The sequence below is a fragment of the Cajanus cajan genome, chromosome 6 (assembly GCF_000230855.2).
Source record: "Cajanus cajan strain Asha chromosome 6, NIPB_CcT2T_4, whole genome shotgun sequence".
Taxonomy (NCBI): domain Eukaryota; kingdom Viridiplantae; phylum Streptophyta; class Magnoliopsida; order Fabales; family Fabaceae; genus Cajanus; species Cajanus cajan.
The window spans coordinates 43324615-43346806 of record NC_138522.1 but is presented as its reverse complement, the minus strand read 5'-3'; the positions used below and the strand labels follow the sequence as shown (position 1 = coordinate 43346806).

Genomic DNA, 22192 nt, shown 5'->3' with positions numbered 1-22192 from the left:
TATATGATAATTTTTAACGATATTTATAAATATAAATTATTCTAACAAATATTTTAACAATATTTTCTTTTTTAAAAAATAAGTTAATGAAGGCATAAATCCTAAACCCTAAAAAATTAGATATTGCAATGTCTTATGTTAATTTTCTTTTTTTAAAATATAAAAAATCTTAATTTCATAATATAAAAATAAAACAGAAAAATTCATAGTAAAAAAAATAAAATAATTGTTGAGTCATAAAAGGAGGAGGGATAAGAGTAACAAATTCAAGGGAAATAGAGAATTCACAATTTTTATGCTAAGAGGGTTCTTCCCCCTACTAAGATCCATTTTTATCTCATTCTACTCACAAAAACCCTAACAAATTCATCTTTTATATATATATATATATATATATATATATATATATATATATATATATTGTTGAGATTATGATATCAATTTCATCTTTCACCTTTTTCTTTTCTTAACGTGTGTCATAAAAAAAATTACCACTTAAAAGTTAAAATTTCAAGTATTTTTTTGTGTTATATAAAGGAACAAATTCAACTACATAAAATAAAATAAAGTAAGTCAATTAAAGAGAACGAACAGAAAAATAAAACAAGTCAATGACACTATCATTTACATATTAGAGTTTCACAAAATAGGAGAATGGTATGAGAATAGTATTATATATGAGCAATGAACAATAGTGTAGTATTATTAGTAGAGAAAAAATGGAGAAGACAGGAGCATAGAAAAAAAAGATGAAAAACTCACTTGAAAATTCTTAAAACACTTGAAAAATCATTTCAAACAATCCTTCAAAATCCGATGGGTTTGGATGGGATTGTTTTATGAATCTGGTATTTATAGATAACACTATAAAGTCTTTCAAAATCCCTCTCACACAACAATCCTTTAAAATCCTTAAATTTTTGAATACCAATGGATTGTTTTTAAGTTGTAAAAAATCTCAAATGAATACCAGTGGATTTTAATGGACTCTTTAAAAAATCCTAAAAATCCAGATTGAATACCACTGGATTGTTTTTAAGTGACATAAAATCCTGATTGAATACCAATGGACTTTTTTACTCAAAAAAAGTCTTTTAAAATCCTACGAAATCCTAAACCAATACACCCCCTTTAGTATCTATTGTTATTTTTGTAAGGTAAGTCTCTTTTGTATTAATGTAGTTGAAGTTTTAAATCTTGTGAGGTAAAAGGGATGGTGCCTCGACAATAGGTATCATAAATAAAGATAAAAGAGATAGAAAATATCGAGAAACCTAATTTATGGCTGTATTAGTAAAATAAATCGACATTAACATAAAGTAAAATTAATACTTATGTAAAGTCAACACAAAGTAGACAACGTTAAAAAAAATAATAGTATAAACTAAAAAAATTAAAAAATTGTAAGCATAAAACTAAAAAAAAAACCTATCTTAAACTATAATGACTAAAAATTATTGTAAAAATAAATATAAATTTTTTAAAAATATCTATTATAAATTATAAGGATTAAAAGATATAGTAAGTGAAACTATTAGACAATAAAGTATTTTAACCATTAAGAAAAAAGTAATTAATTTAGTTAAGGATTAAATAAGTTTTTTATTTGTTGGATACTCGGGATTCACAATCACATATGTTCACATATTGGTATGATATTTGTTCACTTTGGGCCATTAAGCAAAATAATTATTTTAGTTAACAATTAAATAAGGTTTTATTTGTTGGGTACTTGAAATTCATACATACATATGTCTCCACATTGGTAAGATATTTGTTGACTTTGGGTCTAAATCCTCATAATTTTTTTATCTCCCAAAAGGTCTCATACCAATAAAGACTATGTGTACTTTATAAATGTTTTTTTTATCCTTATGATCTGATGATGTAGGATTTTGTTTGTATGCCCCAACAAACCTCTTTTCAAACAAATGACCATGATTTAACCCTCTTTTAGCAGAAACCTTTTTTTCATTTACAAGTATTCAATGGTGACCCTTAAAACTTTAGTCACACCTACTAGCTCTATACACTTACACTGCCATTAGCTCACATCAACAAAACACGCGCGCCTGGCCTTTATATCGCTAGAAAAACTTTCAACACAAGAGATCTCACACTTAGATCCACCGTCTCTCATTGCCAAATACTTTTTCATGATTATGAGTCGATCACCTGGTTGAAATCATCAACTCCAATACCATTATTGGGTACTTGATGTTGACATACACATGTTTTTATATTGGTATGATATTATTCACTTTTGGTTTAAACCTCATGATTTTGCGTTTGGTTATCTCCAAAAAGGTCTCATACCAATGAAAATTATGTATGTTTTTTATAAACCTTTATTTCTCCTAATAATATAAGACTTTGTCTGTACCTTAACATTATTTCATTCATTTTTTAAGAATTTATTTTGTAGTCCATCTTAATTTTTTTTTTGTCAACTTTTGGTCCTTCATTGTTTTCATGTCATATAAATTAGTTTTTAAGATTAAGTCTTATTTGTTAAGTGATGATGTGTATTAATAAATTATGATCGATTTGACTATTAATGTCCATGTGATCGTTTAATTAATATCAAATTATATGACACATGTAATTTACTATTAGTTCATGGTTATAAGAGTGAATATCCGTTTCAATAACATTTTTTTTTCAAAAAATAATGTTTGGCTTGGCCATGAGCGAACAGATACATGTCATATGATTTGATATCTAATAAATAATAATATTCTTAAAATCAAATCGATCATAACACTAGTTTAAAGTTTAATAGTTTAACTATGGTTAAATCGTGATCAAACCAATATTGATAAAATAATAATAATTATTATCAATACAAAATTATGTTAAATAAACATAATTTATAATTTTATAACACTAAAAATTTAAAATAAAAACATTATTTATAAATTTTAAAAAACTTAAAGCATACATAAAATTTTAAAAACATAAATAATATAATATTCAATTTTAATTTTTAATAAAATATAAAAATATTTATTAATAATAGCAAGTTTATATGATGGATAAAAAAATCAAATTAATATAATATAAACTAAAAAATAAAGATATTAAAAATTATAAATTAAAATAAATAATTAAATTATATTTATGAAACAAGTATTAAATATAAGTTGTTATAATTTATAATTTTTTTATCAAATATTATTTTAATAAAAATATTTAAAATTAAATTAAAATAAATATTTTTTAATTGGATGGATACTTACCACCAATTCTAATGGTTTTCTACTTGTTTGATGCAAAACTATTCTCTAGACCAATCAAATTGGTTAAGGACCAATTCTCGATCCAACTGGCTGGTTTCGATCCAGTTTTCAATACACTATTAAATAGTTACGTGAACATCAATAATTGAGTTAATTATAATTTATTAACATATATTATTACTCGATAAAGTAGACTTAACCATAAAACAATAATTAATTTTAAAGTTAGTAAAAAAATTTAAAAGAACTAAAAATCAAATTCTTAAAAAGTTAAGTGGCTAAAAACTTATTTAATTTTTAATTAATAATAATAAAGTTGACATATATATATATATATATATATTTTTTTTTTCCTTCTAAAACTATCTTTATACTATTTTTCTTTTCTAATTTTTTTTGGTTCGTATTTTTTCCCCCTAATTTATACATATATATCTTTTAATCAATTTGAGTTCATATTCTATACTATTTTTCTCTCTTAAATAATACTCATTTTTCTCCTAATTAATTAGAGTATGCTCTTTAAAAAGTATATAATTAATGTATTTTATCAAATTAAAAAAATACACTTTAATTAATGATACTCTAATCTAATAATAATTAATATATAAGACAACATAAATTGAGTCTTATATAAAAGAACACACAATAAGTTTAAGTTGTTACATTAAGAATTAAAATACTATTTTTTAACATTTTTCAGATATTAAAATTGCAGGAAGAGGGAAAAAAATTAAATACAAACAAAAATTTATTAAATAAAATGTAAAATTTATATTTTTTTTTAATAAAATTTGGTCAATAAAAATGAAAAAGTATGACTATCTTTAATATATATTTAGGGGAAAGAAAAAAGAGCCGAGTATATATATATATATATATATGTCTAAGAAGAGTAATGCAAATGCAACATTTATACTTCGGATGTGGGTGGCAATAATGACAAGAGATTGTTTTGTTTGTCTAGAAGTTGCAGTCAATAAAGAATAGTTTTAGTATTATGGCCCTGTTGCCGCTGTAACTGTAACTCCCAACAGGTTACAGGCCCATCAAAAAAATAAAATAGAAAAAAAAAATGAACTCAGGCACAGGCACAGACTCAGGCTCAGGCAGAGCCGAAGCGGAACGGTTGATTGCAATCGGCGAGAAGCTTCTGCAGAGCCGCGATCTGAACGGCTCACGCGACTTCGCCATTCTGGCGCAGGAAGCCGAGCCGCTCCTCGAAGCCTCCGACCAGATCCTGGCCATCGCCGACGTCCTCCTCGCCGCGGAGACCCCGGTCGGCGGCGACCACCTGGATTGGTACGGCATCCTCCAGCTGGATCGCACGTGCGAAGACCAAGATCTCATCCGCAAGAACTACCGAAGGCTCGGCCTCCTCCTCCACCCGGACAAGAACCCTTTCACCCTCGCCGACCACGCCTTCAAGCTCGTCTCCGACGCCTGGGCCGTTTTATCCGACCCGGCCCAGAAGCCCGCCTACGACCGGGCCATCGCCGTCCCGGCCCAGCCCGCCACATTCTGGACCGCCTGCCCCTACTGCTATTTCCTCTACGAGTATCCCGCCGCGTGCCAGGGCTGCTGCCTCAGGTGCCAGAATTGTGAGAGGTCGTTTCATGGCCTTTCCATTCCCTCTCTCCCGCCGCTCGTGCCGGGCCAGGAGGCCTATTATTGTAACTGGGGCTGCTTGCCCATGGGCTTTGTTTTTGGTAAATTGGACCCCAATGGGCCTGGCCCTATGGTTGAGAATGGTCCCGATGTTGTTGGACCCGTCGCGGTGGAGAATGGGGTTGGGGTTGCTTCCAGGAAGCCTGGAAGGCCGCGACAGGTGCTTTGAGTTTTGCTTACGGTGGAGGAGGTAGGGTTTTTTTTAGTTAATTATTTCTTTCTTTCTTGTACATGTGCTCTCATGCTTCATGTTATAAATGTAGATTAGTGTTGCTCAATAATATCGCTCCTTTCTTTTCATTAATGCCAATGGAGAATAATGTTTATGGATTTCGGAAACTCTCTTCTATTCTTTGCATGCATATACTCCAATTCAAAGATTCTTTTGTCATCGTCCCCACGATTCTTTTATCAATTGATGTGGGGATTTTTTGTTTTGTTGTGATTTATGCTCTTTGGGAAAATTAACTTTATCGATCTGAGATTCATTTTACTGATTTTAGGTACTGGGAAGTGGGAAGCAATTTTTTCTAATAATTTTCCCGCATGTGAAGTTTGTGCTTGTTTTTATCGATGTTGAATTAGTTTGGGTTTGTTGAACTTCATGTGAATCTCAATTTTCAAGGCACTGACTCTAAGCCAAGCTAAAGACCATTGTGAATTATCTTTACAAATTAGTATTCCATTCAAATATAAATTAAAAGTTAAACAACCTTGTTGGATGAAAAGTGTATTGACTAAAAAAAATCACAATTTAGATTATGATGAGAACATCATTTTAAAAGATAAAGTATATTGTAAACGTTGATAAGAAAATCTGTGACATACGTCCATTTTGTTATGGAGATATCTCCTCCTCATCAGGTTATGGTTGATAGCTTAGGTTAACTGATCAGGTTCAGGAGTTGATCTGGCAAATGGACAATTTTTTTAGTTATGGATAGGCAAATCAAGTTCAGCTGAAGGATATGTAGTTGGGTCAGTTAAGAGAGAGTAACAGGGGTAGAGGTGATATTGCGTCAACAATATTCCTAGTATGCTTCAAATTCTCCTAGCCCAGAAATTGTGAACCAATTTTAAGTTAGCACGAGTGGATTAATTGAGTAGTCGGGTTTCAAATCTGATATTTGGAAATGCAGAAAATTTAAGTTGAAAAGAAATGTTTTTCTATTTAGTGCCCACAAAAACCTCTTTGAAGAAAATTAGTCCTCTTGTTCACGCAGATACTCTTTTGTTAATGGAAAAAAGTGCTTAGAATTCATGAACAAGTGAGCAAGGGATTTAAATTTACGTCTTGCCCAGTACAATCATCCTTACAAACTGCATGCCACCATAGCACAGCTCTATTTCACACATTGTTGAATGTTCACTAGTGTTGGTGACATAATGGTGAATTTTCTGTCTGTTTTTTTGTTGCCCTATGGCATATTGCAACCGAACAATATTTAGATATTGAGCGAGGGACTGAATTAAGTGAGTCAAATTGTAAGAGCGAGTGTTGAATTAATCGAGAAAGAGAGGAGTGTTATTTATCCAAGATAGAAGTGGAGTAATATTTATTTACCCCTAAATATGATAAAATTTAACCCCGATTTTATTATTAGTTTTATTTACATTTGAACGCCAAAATTACTCGTTCCCTAACTATCTATTCCCCTAAAATATCATCCTTTTATTGTTGGCTGTTAATGACTGAATGCAGATACTCTGCAAAGAGTTTGTGGGCTGGATTAGACTCATCTTCGATTTCCTTTGGTTTAACTTTAATTTATGTGCGATGTTACTGGACCTATGTGATTAAAGACATCATGAAATTCTTCTGAAGTAAAATAAGTGGCTAAGTCCATGAGAACTAAATGTATATTCATTAACAAAAATTGGGTGCAATGTACACAGAGCTGTCAATATTCGTTCAACTCCATGGGTCTCCCCATGTACAAGTACTTACAAATACCGGTGAATAAGTGAATTATAACTTAAAAATCCAGAAAATCCAGTAATTAAATATTAAAAAAATACACATTGAATATTAATTAACTAGGGGAAAATGTGTTTTTTGGACTTTTTTCGGTCAAATTTGGCTTGATCCACGTATTTTCAAATCAATTAATTTAATTTTCTATTTTTAAAATATGTGAATTAGTTCCTATTCACTAACTTCATCAGTGACGATACCGACAATTATACGTTATGTTTGTAGTTCTTTAAATAATATTTGTTGTTAATTCACGGTACAATTTCTCCATAAATAAAAGCCTATAGTAGAAATGAAACCAACGAGCATCGGTAGATTCTCACAATTAAAGAGAGAGAGAGAGTGTGTGTGTGAGAACCAATAGACTTTGTATGATTGAAAATAATGAGTTAAATTTTGAAAATCATGCGGTGTCTTCTAACTCATATAAGGTTTTGTATGCTAAAATGTTAATATTATTACAATTATTTTACGTTTCCATTTAGTGTATATTTTAAGTTTACAAAAGAAGGAAATTCTGTTGACATTTTCCAACATTTTTTTTTATTCTGAAAAACAATTTCATAACAATACTCCTAAAAATGCTATCTAGTTAATTTCTTAATTGGAACCTTTACCACGTAAAACCCGAACTTATATCCTAAATGAAAGGACTAATGTTTGTTTGGATTGCCATTTCAGTGGCACCAAACATCTATATGTGCAGTTCAAAACATAAAAAAGAAAAGCAACATCCCCATGGAATAAAAAAAAAATGTAAGTTACTTTCAACAGAAGGGTAATCCAAACATATTAAATTATCCTATGTAAGCGTGTTTGGACATATTTCACATCTCTTTATAACTATCATGATTACACTATATCATTAATTAACTATGTGGTGAGTTTTATTATCTGAATGTAAAATAGGTTTGACTTTTAATGATATAAAAAAAACAAAAAAAAACGATACTTGTATACTAAATGCATACAACAAAAGTCCATGCTTCTCCAAAATTATAACATTATTTTTGTGTTAAATGTCTCTATGATATTATTTATTAGTGTTGAAGAGAAATAAACATAATATTTTACACATGTATTATTACTCTAAAATTTCACTAAAAAGAAAGGGTGAACTTTTCAATTAAAATCTTCCATACTACAAAAGTCCATGCAAGTATTTGTTTTCTTAAATTGTGAATCGCTATTAAAATTATGTGGTTGTTTGGTACCTATAATTTCATAGAGTTTTGGTATTTTTTTTATTTAGTCACTGGAATTTTTCCTTATTATTTAAATAAAATGGCAATATACATTTTTTTTTGGTTCATTACCCTTATTTAAATATAATATAATATAATGCGTGAGTTATTTTAGTTAATTATATAAAATAAATATTTATTTTATTTATTGTATTAACTAAAATATTAGTTATACCTGGATCTTGAAAGCTAAATTGAAGCAAATTGTTAAAATGAGTGAGTTATTGAAAATTTTCTAATATCAGATTTAGTTTTGATGAAAAAAATTTGAGACATAAATGTATCACAACCGAAATCTTATCTTTTGGTTGAAACTATGGTAAATTAATACAAAACATTAACGGTCTAAAATTTCACATAAATATTGGATAACGAATTTCACATCGCAGTTGGATCCCATTTGCATCGTCTTCTGGCTTGATCGGGTGCAAAAACGCAGCGTTTTTATTCTCTTGCGTCAACAATGGAGCTTAAGGATTTCACCAAACTAAACCACTCGCAAAAATCCGCTTTCGCTGTTGTTTTCGTCATTCTCTTGCCACCTTTCTTTCCCCATCTTTTCCAACCTCTGGGTCGTGCTTCGCCTTCTATGTTCTCTGTAAGTCCCATTTTTCAACTTCTTTTGTTTCTTTCCTTACTTTATCGCAATAATTGTGACTTTTCTATCAGAATTTGGAAAGAAAGAAAGAAATATTTTAGAATCGATGAATTTCCATTGCAGGAGTGGAATGCTCCGAGGCCTATGCACGTGGCTTTGCTAGAGAGTGCTCTGCAACGCCAAACGGTGAGTGAAGACTACACGTTAATCATTAATCATAATTATACTTACATGTTAAAAAATTAGGTTGATTTTTTATTGACATGCTTTTTGTGTGTCTTGTTGTTTCAAGATTACTTATGGTTTGTTTGTTTTCAGTCTGTTGAACTACAAACTAGTCTTTGGTCTCCCTTGGCCTTCCAAGGATGGAAACCTTGTACTGAGCGTCCAAAACCACCTCGTGAGTTCAAATTGTATATTGAATTTCTTTTTCCTTTTATAAATTGGACGTTTATTTCTCTTGAAAATGAGAGCTGTGTTGTCTTTCAGTAGTGTCTGGTATTTTACATGTTTCCTTATAATTATGATTTCTTGCAGCACTGCCTGAAAAGTCGTGGGGTTATATCCAGGTTTTCCTTGATGGCGGGTTGAACCAGCAGAAGATGGGGGTATGTGAATGAGATTGTCTTAAAGGATATAATTTGATCAAATTGATAGAGTGAAAAAATAAAAAGGTTTAATACATCAGCAGGTCTCCGAGCTTTTGGCAATTTTATTTAGGTCCCTAAACAAAAAAAAAATTGTAATTGGCTCCAAGATCTTCTATAATTTTTGTATTTCGGGAGTTACTTTATGGCAGCTTGAAGCTGTCACATGAAAAAGAACTATTTGTGGCAGTTTTACTAACTCTAGGAACTCAATTACAATTTTTTTTTTAGTTTTTGGGATCTAATTAAGAATTTCTAAAAAGTTCAAGGACCTATTGATATATTAAACCAAATAAAAGAGATTGTGTTTTATCATGTATCTCATTGGCATTTGCCTCAAAAGTTAAAACTTAATCACTTGTCTAATGTCATTCTCCCCCTTTTCTTTTTAAAAGATATGTGATGCTGTTGCTGTTGCTAAAATTTTGAATGCGACATTGGTGATCCCACATTTTGAAGTGAACCCTGTCTGGCAAGATTCAAGGTATATCTAGAGTCTGCTATTCAACCTTTATATGCTTAATTTTCAAAATGGAAAGTTTCCATTTATGTGAAATTGTTGTGTTTCGGCAGTTCATTTGCAGATATATTTGATGTTGATCACTTTATTGATGTTCTCCATGATGAAGTCTCTATCGTGAAAGAGCTTCCTAGTGACTACTCTTGGAGCACAAGAGAATACTATGGCACAGGCATAAGAGCTACTAGAATTAAAACTGCGCCTGTTCAAGCTACTGCTGATTGGTATATAGAAAATGTTTTGCCCATACTTCAGAGGTATATACATAGCTTAGCCTCAGATAATGATGTGTTCCTTCTTCCCCCATCCTCCCCTATTGAACTCATGTTTTACCACTATGTTCATTGCTTTACTTGGTTAGTTATGTTGAATTTTCTGTCATTATGACTTAAAAGCTTTTGACTAGTGATGAGAGGGATTTTTAAAATACGATTTATAAGTGTTATTCCTCTGTGATAAGAATCAATAGTGTCCAAGAAAGTGTGTTAAAATCAGGGAAAAAAGGAAAGAAAATGTTCAGAGAGTCTGGAGCATTTGAGAGAATTATATCGCTGGAAAGTTGAAACGGCTGAATGAATGGACTAGTTTTGCAATACAGACTAGATATACTATATTTATAGGTTAAGAACTAGAGAGGGAGCTGACTGTGTTACTATACTACCTAACAGGTGTAGAAATAATCTAGCTGAGTTCTGCAAAAAGGTGATGGTGGATACTTGAATTGAAAAAGACTGAGAGGTGAAGCCACGGATTGGAATCAAGTTCAAGAAAATGTTCTGATCCATGATCCAAATCACAATAGTTTGAGAAAATGTGAGAAAATGAGGGAAAAAGAAAATGTTCAGTGTAGGGAATTTGAGAGAATTTTGTCGCTGGAAATGATTGAATACATTACTATTAACTAGTTTTACAAGGAGACCAAAGATACATTAGTAGTCTGAGAATTACTGAGGGAACTGTGTAACTACCTACCAGCTGTAGTAACAGCCTAGCTGACTCAGTACAAGTATGGTATAACAGACTTAAGTAGCTTCCATATGAGTAATTACTCTAATACTCTAGAAAATGATTATGCTATATAAGCTTTTTCCCTTAGAATATTAGCCTTTTTGTTGAAAAGATGTTTTAAGAACAGCAACAGGTACTGGGTGAACTTATGAAATCCATTCAAAGTCAAAGACAAGTGCCTGGCATGACATAGATTTCTATTACCAATCAAACTTATTGTTATAGGCTTCTTTTGTTTACAAAAGAAAACAAAATATTTTAATTTTACAGTAAGCAGAGAGCCAGAGACAAAATTGAGTTTTTCTGATTGAAAATTTGCATGTATATGTATTACTTTGTAACGAAGAAATTTGATTTGATGGTATATATATTTTTTTCAAGTAGATGATGAGGATTTAATTAAGCTACATGCACTTTTTTTTTGTTCCTTAAATTACGTGCCAAGTGTTTTTTATTTATTTATTTATTTTTATAATAACTGTTGTTGGAACTTGCATTCTGTTGTATTGGACTTAGTAACCAGTTACAAGTAGCATTGGACCTTTGTATTCTGGGAAATGCTGTCTTTGTATTTTTTTTATATAAATATTACACTGTAATTAATTATCTGATCTATAATTCTATATGTAATTCTGAGTATGCCGAGGGCAATTCACTTATACAATTTCACAAATCCCCCAAGTCTCTTTAAATTTTCACGAGCACAAAATTATATAGGCATCAATTTGTAACATAAGCCACGTAATGTCTTCCTTTAGATATACATTATTTACATATATATCTATTTTCAAATGTTGTAGATTTTCTCGTTGATACAGTTATGGGATTGCTGCTATTGCACCATTCTCTCATCGCTTGACATTCAACAACTTGCCATCAAACATCCAGCGTCTCCGTTGTAAGGTCAACTTCGAAGCACTGATCTTTGTTCCACATATCAAGAAATTAGGAGAGACCATTGTTCACCGTCTTCGCGACACTTCTAGCATCAACCAAGCAGAAGGGAATGACCATCTGCTGGTGGAAACTGATAAGTTTGGAAAGCAGCAAGCTGGGAAGTTTGTTGTGTTGCATCTGCGATTTGACAAAGTAAAGTTTTCATTTTGGTTTGAGTGATTTACTAAGATTTGAAGCTTATGCATGTAGCCTCATGAAATTCTAGGCAGGTCTTGTGAGAAATTTAGGAGGTTTGGTTCTGGGACGGTTGTTATTTTGTTTCTGTTTTTGTTTCCATCTTTGTTTCAGGGTTTCTGGAATCCGGTTGTTATTTTGTTCTTTTTCTTTTCCATCTTTGTTTCTGCAAATTCAGAGTATTATCCTAGAGTTATTTAGAGCTTATCTCCAGTATCTATTATTATTAATTTATTATCATTACGTATCTCAATCCTTAACATTATGATTCCGAATTTCTTATGCAGGATATGGCTGCTCATTCAGCCTGTGATTTTGGTGGGGGTAAAGCTGAAAGACTTGCTCTGGCGAAATACCGCCAAGTGCTTTGGCAGGGTAGGGTATTGAACTCTCAATTCACTGATGAAGAGTTGAGAAATCAGGGGCGTTGCCCACTGACACCCGAAGAGATTGGATTGCTGCTGGCAGCTTTGGGTTTCAACAATAAAACACGGCTTTATCTTGCCTCTCACAAGGTTCATTAACATCTTATGGCTGGATGGCTTGTGATTATATAACAGCATAGATTTCATCCCTAATGAAATCTATGCTGTTTTGTAATGATTAACAATCTACACCTTTTGACACAATGACGCCTTTATGGATATGCACTTTGTGCTTTAACTTGTGAGACTTGGTCTGAATTGATTGTGATGATTTTAGGTTTATGGTGGAGAAGCTAGGTTAGCAACTTTAAGCAAGTTATTTCCTCTTATGGAAGATAAGAAGAGCCTAGTCTCCAAAGAGGAACTGGCCTATGTTAAAGGAAAGGCATCCCTGCTGGCTGCTGTTGATTATTACGTGAGCATGCACAGTGACATCTTCATTTCTGCTTCTCCTGGCAATATGCACAATGCTCTTGTAAGAACCATTGTTAAACATTCTATTTCAAACTGTACAGTCTAAATAATTATGGTACATAACAACTTGTATATTTGTATTGTATTGGTGCAAGAGTTGAAGTAAATTCCCAAATTTATCATTTAAACCAAACATCTTTTGCTCCTTTAGGTGGCGAATCGTGCTTATATGAATCTGAAGACTATCAGACCAAACATGGCGCTGTTGGGCCAGCTATTTCAGAATAAAAGCATGGGATGGTCAGAATTTCAGCGTGCAGTTCTTGATGGACATAAGAACAGACAAGGGCAGATAAGATTAAGGAAGGAAAAGCAATCAATTTATACGTATCCTGCTCCTGATTGCATGTGTAGAGCTTAATGGAAAACAAGTTTTGACAGTTATAAATTGATCTTTAGCTTAATTACGTTTTTGGCTTAATTAGTTTCTCCAATTTTCTCTCTCTCTCTCTCTCTCCCAAGTTCTAATTGCAGTGATGTTCCAGTAGTTTTCGAATTCGTGCAATTAAGATGCTGATACGGTACTCTTTTTATGACCTGACACAATATTCAGCCCAAAGTGTCACTTAGTGCCTGTTTTGTGAGTTTTAGAAAATACAATAACAACGCTTATCTCACTTGGAAATTTTTGGAAATAATTTCTTATTAGTAAAAGTTCTCTCTGAAATGTATTCAGTTTTTTTTTTTTTCAAATCTGATTAAACTTGTGCCCAAAAATAAGTTAAACTAAACCCAATAAAATATTTTGTTACATAAATAATGTGCATTAGCAACTAATGTTTACTTGAGCTTCTCAAGTTGATTTGTAAAGTGAAGCAATTTGAAAATACCACTGATTTTTATAGAAGTTGCTTAGATAAGCAACTATCACACTCAGGGTACTTGACTATTAAAAAAAAATAGTTAAAATGAGGGTTATTATGTGAGTAGAGAGATAAAATAGGTTTTTATTAAAAATAAGTTATGAACTTAAGCTGTGGGCGTGGATATTAGTGAGTATTTTAAATCTTATATGATATTAAGGAACCCACTAAAAGATTTAATAATCTAAATTGAGTAATTGCATTGAAGATGTTCTAAGAAACTTAATTGCATCAATTTAAAAATTTGATAATTTAGTTGATAATTAACTAAATATTATATATATATATATATATGTATATTCTTTTTAAAAAAAAATGAAATCTCAAATATTATACACGGGCTGAATTATTAATTTAATTTTGAAGTGCATGGTGATATTGATTCCCTAAAATTTAAGAATAATTACATATTTACTTCAAAGAATTCCCTATTTCTATTAGTTACTAATAAACGTTTCTGCAAAATATAATGAATCAGATGGTAAACGCAAGAAACCCCCCTCTCAATTCATCTCACAGCATTATGGACCAAAAAGGAAAAAGGCCGATTACCTAAAAAGGAAACCATATACTGTGACTCTGTCGGGTTCTTTTCAATAGGCGTAAGAAAAGATTGATTACCATGTACGAATGGTTAACACTCAGGTTTGGTGAATGCTTATACCAACTTAACTATGAAACATTATGTTGACATGGTTTGAATTTGCAACATCTCAAAGTCTCTTTCCATTATTCTTTTGTGTCTATATCACATTTCTAACCATCAACAATGCTGGCTTAAGGACCATGGCTCAAGGCAGGAACCCCCTGAGCTTATGCTCCAAAAGCAAACACACTTGACTGACTGAAGATGCAACAATAAAAAAGAAATCATGGAATCAGAAGCCTTTCTCTTTCTGATTTATCCTACCAATGTTGATATTTGAGAGTAAAATTTATGTTTTTGATGCTCCTGGTTCTTTGGAAAGAGTTTTGATGACTCAAGTACAAATAGAAACCCAAAATGATTTGCTTCTAATTCAGAGATTCTGATTAGGGTACAAATCCCACAATTGTGTAATGCATAGAAATAGATCCTCTCATGTTAAATTTTACCATGATAAGGTCATATTTAAATCTTGTCTTTTATTGATAGACAATAATTAGTACGGCATACCTAATATTTAAAATAGGATAGAGATTGACATAAGATTTGGACATGATTTGTAATATAAATCCATTCCTACTAATGTACATATGGATGATACAATGCCCAGCTTAAAAAAAGACAGCTAGATCATTTGTGTAACTTCAACAAAAAAACATCTAATCTACTCTATTTAAACATCAACATATACTCTGTCATCCACCTAATCCATATGTTTAGCTGTTGGAAATGAAGACATCTCACCATCCTTCTTATCCTTGTTAATAGGAGGTTCACTCCCATTCTGATGGACTGCAACTTCTTGTGATTCTGCAGGAATAGATTGAATCAATTCTTCATCAATTGCAAGAGTTCTCTTTGAGCCAAGTAGTGCAGCATCAAGAACAATATTCTCTTCCAACGAACGACTAACTGATGATGATGACATTGCAGAATTCTCTTCATCTTGTTTTGATGGCGAAGTAGTCTCGCCAGAACCAAACTCATTGGATGTTAACAAAATTTTGGATGTTGGTCCCTTTCCTGCACTTCCTGCCCTTTCCTTTTTGGGCTTTTTGGATTTGGAGGTCTTCTGGACTGAAATATCAAAATTCATATTCTGGATTTTGGCTTGAGATATTGACGTCGGGCTGGATTTTGCAGAAAATTTGCCACGTTCTACTTTGAAGTCAGATGCCAAGGTTTCATCGATCCAGTCATCTTTGTCCTCATTTGTAATAGTTGAAGGCTTAACTATATAAGGTGGATCTATCAGTGGAAAATTATGGTTTTTCTTTGATCTAGAACGAGTGGGAATAGTGTCATCAAATGGATAAATATCTAAATCAGAATCACTGCACATCTTCTGAACTGTGCGGATGGGTGTGGCTAGCCGAGCTCCATGATGACTGATAACTCTGAGAAGATCCAAGAGAATTGCCTCCTGTTTTATTAAATAATATTTATTAATCACCAAATCTAAATGAGCCACTTATCTATGTTATTGTCAACCCACCACGCTAGTTTGAATATAAATTAAATAATAATGATCTTCTATGAAGACCGCTTGACAGCAACAAATTGATATATTGGATAGTTGGGTCAATAGTTATAAAAAGTGAAAAGATCCACAAAGTTGAAAACAACAATGAAACAACATATATATATTTGGCCATGTACAATGAGTTGCAAAAATAGTTATAACTAAAAAGTTACCATATGCAATTAAAATACTTGAAAAATCCTTACAAGTGAGTTTCAAAACATAAAAATGGGTGAGGATATTACTTATACAATTGAGTTGAAAGAATTGAATTAGCAAATATTTATGCGCATTATTATAAATGTTTTCCTTAACATGGAGGTAATAGCAATTATTAAGCAGTCTAGTCTCACCTTTACACGGAGGTACTCTTCAGAACGTGAAGTTTTAACAAAGCAAGATACTAATATCTGTAACAGAAAAAGGCATTTATAAGATAATAGCTATTGAGAAATGAAGATGAGAAACGTCACAAACTTTTGGCAATGAATAGTAAAGCAGATAACGTTAATAGGGGCAAAAAGCAGATTTCAATACATTCCAAGATGTTAATGGAAAAAAATGCTTCAGTCCTGCCTTGGGTGAAGATAGCAAATCAAATGCCTTGAATGGCAGGGTAACAGATCTCCTTGCCTATTCATTTTTATCCTCATTTCCCAAGTACTAAATTGCTAACCCTAGGGTTGTTGCCCTATATCAGATAGTGTAAGGCAATGTTACTGTAAGCCACAAGGCAGTAAATAGGCAATGTTACTGCATACTGCATATTTGTATGAATAGACAGGAGTAAACTTTTCACATAAAGATGATAAATTATAATTATGATACATAAAACTAATGTTGTAAGCAAAAAATTTAAGCTTGCTTTCTTTATATATATTAATTTATTTTGTTGCCTAAAACAACATAAAAATTATAATAAACTTTCTTATTTTCATGAATGTATGATGATAAAATTATAGTTCTTAAATGGTAAAGAATAAAAAGGTATTCCACAAAGAATAAAAACATGCCCAGATTTTCATTCAGTTCACCAATAGAAGAAGTCTAAGAAAGGTAGATTCCAGAAATTTGAACAAGCTCAGGAAGGCAGAGAATTTCATTCAAAGCACTCTGCTACAAGAAGCTTCTCAAGGCAAGCTTTTAAAAAAAGCCTTTAAAAACAAGATTTGAAGAAAAAGGATGATAACATGATATTGGAATTTATAAGCTCATAAATACTATATAAACTAATGAACAGAAAAGGTACTCAACCATAAGAGCCTGATTTTCTGGATCAATATTCTCTAGAAAAACCCGTCTGTGCAACTTTCTCTGCTCTACTTGAGGATTTTTGGCCAAAACCTTGCGCATATCAGCTATAATACTCTGCATAAAGAAACTAGGAAGGAGATTACTTATGTTTTCAAATGATGAGATAGCCATCAAATAGTCCCTGAACAATTTTGAAAGGCAAGAATTCTCACATTAATCTTGTTAACATCCATGTGACTTATAGCAAGGTGAGTCTTGATACGCCAATGAGATTTCTTACTAAGATTCCTCACAACATTTACACTCAATTTGTGATTAGGAATATGAACTGCTTCACAATCGGAACCTCTAACTATTGTTGGTGACCACCAGCCTACATGCTAGAGAAAATATGAAATTTGATTACAACAAAAAAATTTAAAGATATATAATTGGGGAAAATATCATCTATAATGGAAACCATTCACACTGAACTAACATTATGTTTTCTGTTCTCCAAAACAACATTTTCAGTAAGTTTGATGATAGATACATACCTCAACTTTACCGTTAACCTCATATCCTTTAATTTTTGTTTGAATCCGCTCATTTACAACAAATGGCCGAGTTGCATGAATCATTACACTTGACAGGAAGTTCGTAAATATCTGAATAAATCACAAAAATGAAGTAAGAATAGCAGCAAACAAGAGCTTACCTGATTGATAATGGCTATGCCTTGAAGAGTTATTCTTATGGAATTTAAGAAACCAAATAAAAAGGACGATCCATAAAAATGTGATAATAAAGATGACTTAATCATTCATGTTGACAGCATCAAAGAACCTATACTGTACCTCACGACCAGAAAGGGAAAGCAATACTGTGCCCAAACCACCAGCAGTCAACCACTTCTGTGTGGAGAAACCCAACAACTCCATGAACAACAACACAGCAGCAACCCATATTGCAGTATATATAGCTTTCCCAGTAAAATCAATGCCCATCTGTCATTGGCAATACATTGAATAAGATTTGTGTTTACACTTCTGGAATGCCCTCAGGAATCAATAAGCTAAATTCACAATTTTGAACTCCCTCACCAAAATATCCAATGAGAAAATGAGGAATATTATCCTATAACACTACCTTATTCAACCCACATATTCAAATTTTGCTAAAATAATATTAAAGCAATCGAATTTTTTTATTTCCTTGAGGTTGACCAGTTTTTTAATCTTCATCTAGAATAACATCACATCTAAAACTCCACGTAAGTGTTATCACCTTAAAATTAATCTATGATTGCATCAAAACGTTATGTAAAAAGAAATGGAAACATGATAAGGATCTGTAACAGAAACCTACGTTTCTTCCATCACTGGAGTCATTACTCTCCATGCAAAATTTTTGTGCTTGTCGAATTAAGCTGAAAATAGGCAGCACAAGGATATTACATAACAATTTGAACAAGACAGAAGACTCCAAACACATAATAGTAAGAAATGAACAATTGAGATGATTTCTTTTAAAAAATAATAATAAATAGGAGGACTCTATTTTATCTGCATATTAATTGAATAAATCAACAAAAAGTCTCAAATAAATATATAATGGAATAAGTAAAATAAAATATAATAGAATCATCTTAGATAGCAAACTCCTCATTGTGTCTGCGCTTCAGTTTTTCTTCTTCCCATTTTTATTTTACTATTCAATTTGCATACACAATTCCACATTTTTTACTTTTAGTTCAAATAATAAGAAAACAAAAGCTTTTCTTACAGTTAAGAAGTACAATACAATAGTAACTTGGTTAGTTCACCAAACAACTGGAGGGTATAATTATTGCAGAAATCAAATCTACCTTGAAGAACAGTAAGCAAATGTAAGCACCGTTGACAAAGATCTTAGAAAACTTAGAAGCCGTTGCTTCATAGCCTGAATGGTTTCTGATGGTAGGACTAGTGGATCTAAATCCCTGAAACAGTTTATGCTAAGGTGTTCACCGATAGGTCATGACAAAAGTGGAAAAGACTTGTTGATCCAGAAAGATACCTGCAGATAAGCATTACCCCAGTCCACAACAGCAAAGGTTGAAGATAAGAAGTCAAAATATAATGTGAACTACTTTTCTTCCAACTTTTATCAGTTCTCTGAAAACATCACAAAACAGAATCAGCAATTGACACTATTCCATTGATTTAGTCATAACATGCAATAAGATAAGATGCTAACTTCTTGGAGAAACAAATTCCTGCTCAGACGCAGGAGTGGCTCAAGACCAAAAACAGCAAAGCCAATGATACCAAGGGCAGGGATCAATTGAATCACACTTGGTTTTCCTGCTATGGCATTATATGACCTACATCGATTTCAAAAAAAAAAAAATATCACCATACAGATTTTATTAAGCAATAGATAGATGAGAAAGGAAGGATATGAACAAGAACAAAATTTAGCTCTGGATGACATTATTTATGGTGACAAAACTTGGTGCAAACAACATATATCATAATACCATGCAATGGGTTTGTTTTGCGAGTTCATTTTTAATCAATAGTGTCTCAGTGAGGTTTGGTTGATTCCTTATTTATAACCACTGCTCCACCACCACCACTACCCCCAAAAGGGGAAGCACAGCTCAGCACTTCAGAATTCAGATGCCAAACACAAATATCAACAAAATACAAAAGAAATACCATGAAGAAAAAATGAGAGGAAGCAACCATGATATGTGTAGAGGGATACTAGCTAGCAAATCACATACAGTCGCTAGGAGAGGAGTTAAATTGTTGTTCAACATTTCAAAGAAAAAATTGGTGCCCAACATATTAAATAAGTCCGATAGCAGGATATACCTCTCAATCACAATTACTATCTGACTTTAAACCTATCAACACTAACATGTAAAGTAAAATAACCGCAGAAAATACATACGAAACAAACATAAATTTTTTACACATGTAGTATATTAGTCGCATGACAGAGCTATTAGAGGAGAGGAAATCCAGTCAAAAGTAAATGATGCACAACCCATACAAACTAAAAGTTTATTGCCAAGTTAGAAAATCCACCATAAGGAAAACTGAAACACAATGTATAAAACTCGAAATGCACATCAATGAATTTGTTGAAACTTCTCCCATCTACAAGGAGATAAATAGAGACAGACCTTGACAAAGAAACAGCAGCCACTTTCACAAGTGGGGCCTCACACCCTCCAGCCGGTGGCATTAAGGAACACCGACACGGCAAAGCATTACATCTCAAAGATACATGCCTAAGTGGAACATGTAATCTGGAAAGCAGAGCTGAAGTATCCTGCCTCTGTCAATTCACAAAGTTCTCCATGGATTTAGACTATAAATAAAAGGAGCACATACATCCAATACAATAGCCGTATCCGTTAATCATGAAAAATTGCAAATGAAATTGCCAGCAATAAAAAAAATTGAAAGATAAATAGCTAAGCCTAATAGTAGTAACTAACAAACATATTACATATGTAACATATCTATTCCAACAAGAAGGCCATACCAAACCACGTGGCGAAAAACTGATGGCAACAAAACATAATCGATCACCACGCACGAGCTTCTGCCAAGAGATAAGTAAAACTAAAATGAAACTCAACATTTTACAATTTACAGAGTATAATTAAGGAAATCTCTATGAAAAGCAAATCAAATTAAACAATAATATTCAATAACCACATTAAATAGTCACATACATGACAAAATTTACAGCTTCCATTATTACTGTATAACCTAACGTGGCGAGACAATCTAATAGAAGTGAAGTGAAGTCCAAGGTCATGCGATGAGCACAACATCGTATTAACAAACAGATCGAAACTTGAACTTTCTTTAACCTTTGACTATTTGACCTGCATGAGAGACAGACTTATACACAAATTACAAAGTCTCAATGCAAATAAGTACATAGTCGTTTCAGAAGGAAAAACAACAAAAATGCTACAAGTTTTATCGCTCAGCATCGGAACTAAGCTCAGAAATTTCCACTTCTGTGAAACCAAAAAAGGAACTGAGAGAGAGAAAAGGGAGAGTACCCGCGTGATACGCTGATGTCTGATGCTGATAATATTCCAAAGACGTGGGAGGAAACAAAAGGAAAAAATCCTCGCCCTCGGGAACAGAGCAATCGCAAATAGTTAGAAACTCACGTTTGTATTCTTCCACTGCGAAACGGAATAGTCGGTACTCGGCACGCGAATCTTCCTTGCACAATGATAGTTTAGCGATAAAATTCTCTTTTTCTAAAAAAAAAAAAATAAACAAAAAATCAGTGACATGGCATAAAATGGAATCACGAATTATTCCCCCACAGTTTTCTCACTAAATAGTTGTAGTAGTATTTAAATAAAAATTTGCTTTCTCTTCTATATTTCTGTTACATGTAGTGACTTTTCTATGTATATTTATTTATAGTTTTTAAAATTATCATATTTAATATTATATATATATATATATACTAATATATACTATATATAAAGGGAATATCACTTTCAATAACTATTTTTAGTTTTCATTTTTACATGAACTATTTTATCTTTTACTTATTTTTTATAATTTTTTAAGATTATTTTTTTATGAGTAATTTCTCATTCTTTTCTTTTTTTTTCTATTTTATTCTGAAATTACTATAATTATTTATAAAAATAATTATTTTTTTAATATAATCCAGGTATAGAGTTTCTTTTTTTTTTTTGCTAGTATATATAATTTTAATATTATTTAGAGTGTGTTTGAGAAAGTTATAAAAATTAGTAATAATCGATTATGTTAATAATTGATTATGATTAAAAAAATTGTTTGAATATATTTGTTAATAAGGATTTTAAAATGTTTAATTTTGTTAGGATAAAAAAACGTAATTTTTATATAATAAATTAACTTAAAAGAAAAACTGTTGAGAAATAGTCATAAATTTCAAATTATTAACTTCATAAAAATAAGTTACTTATTTTTTCTTAAAA

At 31.8% G+C, this 22192-nt stretch overlaps 3 protein-coding genes across 4 annotated transcripts; 2 read left to right on the top strand and 1 right to left on the bottom strand.

Annotated features, from left to right (window-relative positions):
- The first annotated feature begins 4151 nt into the window (after nucleotides 1-4151).
- Nucleotides 4152-5237, top strand: LOC109796985 (uncharacterized). Its single transcript, XM_020356864.3, has one exon. It carries the CDS (start codon nucleotides 4315-4317, stop codon nucleotides 5074-5076), a length of 762 nt encoding a protein of 253 aa, XP_020212453.1. The 5' UTR covers nucleotides 4152-4314; the 3' UTR covers nucleotides 5077-5237.
- Nucleotides 5238-8461: 3224 nt separating this feature from the next.
- LOC109796984 (O-fucosyltransferase family protein) lies at nucleotides 8462-13350 on the top strand. The gene is made up of 10 exons (XM_020356863.3): nucleotides 8462-8724; nucleotides 8848-8910; nucleotides 9043-9124; nucleotides 9262-9332; nucleotides 9767-9855; nucleotides 9945-10148; nucleotides 11718-11988; nucleotides 12318-12545; nucleotides 12733-12930; nucleotides 13081-13350. The coding sequence occupies exons 1-10, from the start codon at nucleotides 8590-8592 to the stop codon at nucleotides 13288-13290; spliced, it is 1551 nt and encodes a 516-aa protein (XP_020212452.1). The 5' UTR covers nucleotides 8462-8589; the 3' UTR covers nucleotides 13291-13350.
- Nucleotides 13351-14972: 1622 nt separating this feature from the next.
- On the bottom strand, nucleotides 14973-21447 carry LOC109796756 (mechanosensitive ion channel protein 3, chloroplastic). Of its 2 annotated transcripts, XM_020356532.3 has the most exons (14): nucleotides 21266-21447; nucleotides 20927-21082; nucleotides 20734-20793; nucleotides 20369-20523; nucleotides 19432-19558; nucleotides 19252-19349; nucleotides 19061-19174; nucleotides 18562-18622; nucleotides 18051-18200; nucleotides 17751-17861; nucleotides 17427-17594; nucleotides 17215-17328; nucleotides 16314-16370; nucleotides 14973-15861 (listed from the first exon to the last, which is right to left on the bottom strand). In XM_020356532.3, exons 2-14 carry the CDS (start codon nucleotides 21026-21028, stop codon nucleotides 15142-15144), a joined length of 2037 nt encoding a protein of 678 aa, XP_020212121.1. In that variant the 5' UTR covers nucleotides 21029-21082; nucleotides 21266-21447; the 3' UTR covers nucleotides 14973-15141. The 2 variants fall into 2 exon arrangements, with proteins under 2 accessions (XP_020212121.1, XP_020212122.1); XM_020356533.3 differs by lacking the exon at nucleotides 20927-21082 and having other exon boundaries at nucleotides 21266-21446.
- Nucleotides 21448-22192: the final 745 nt, after the last annotated feature.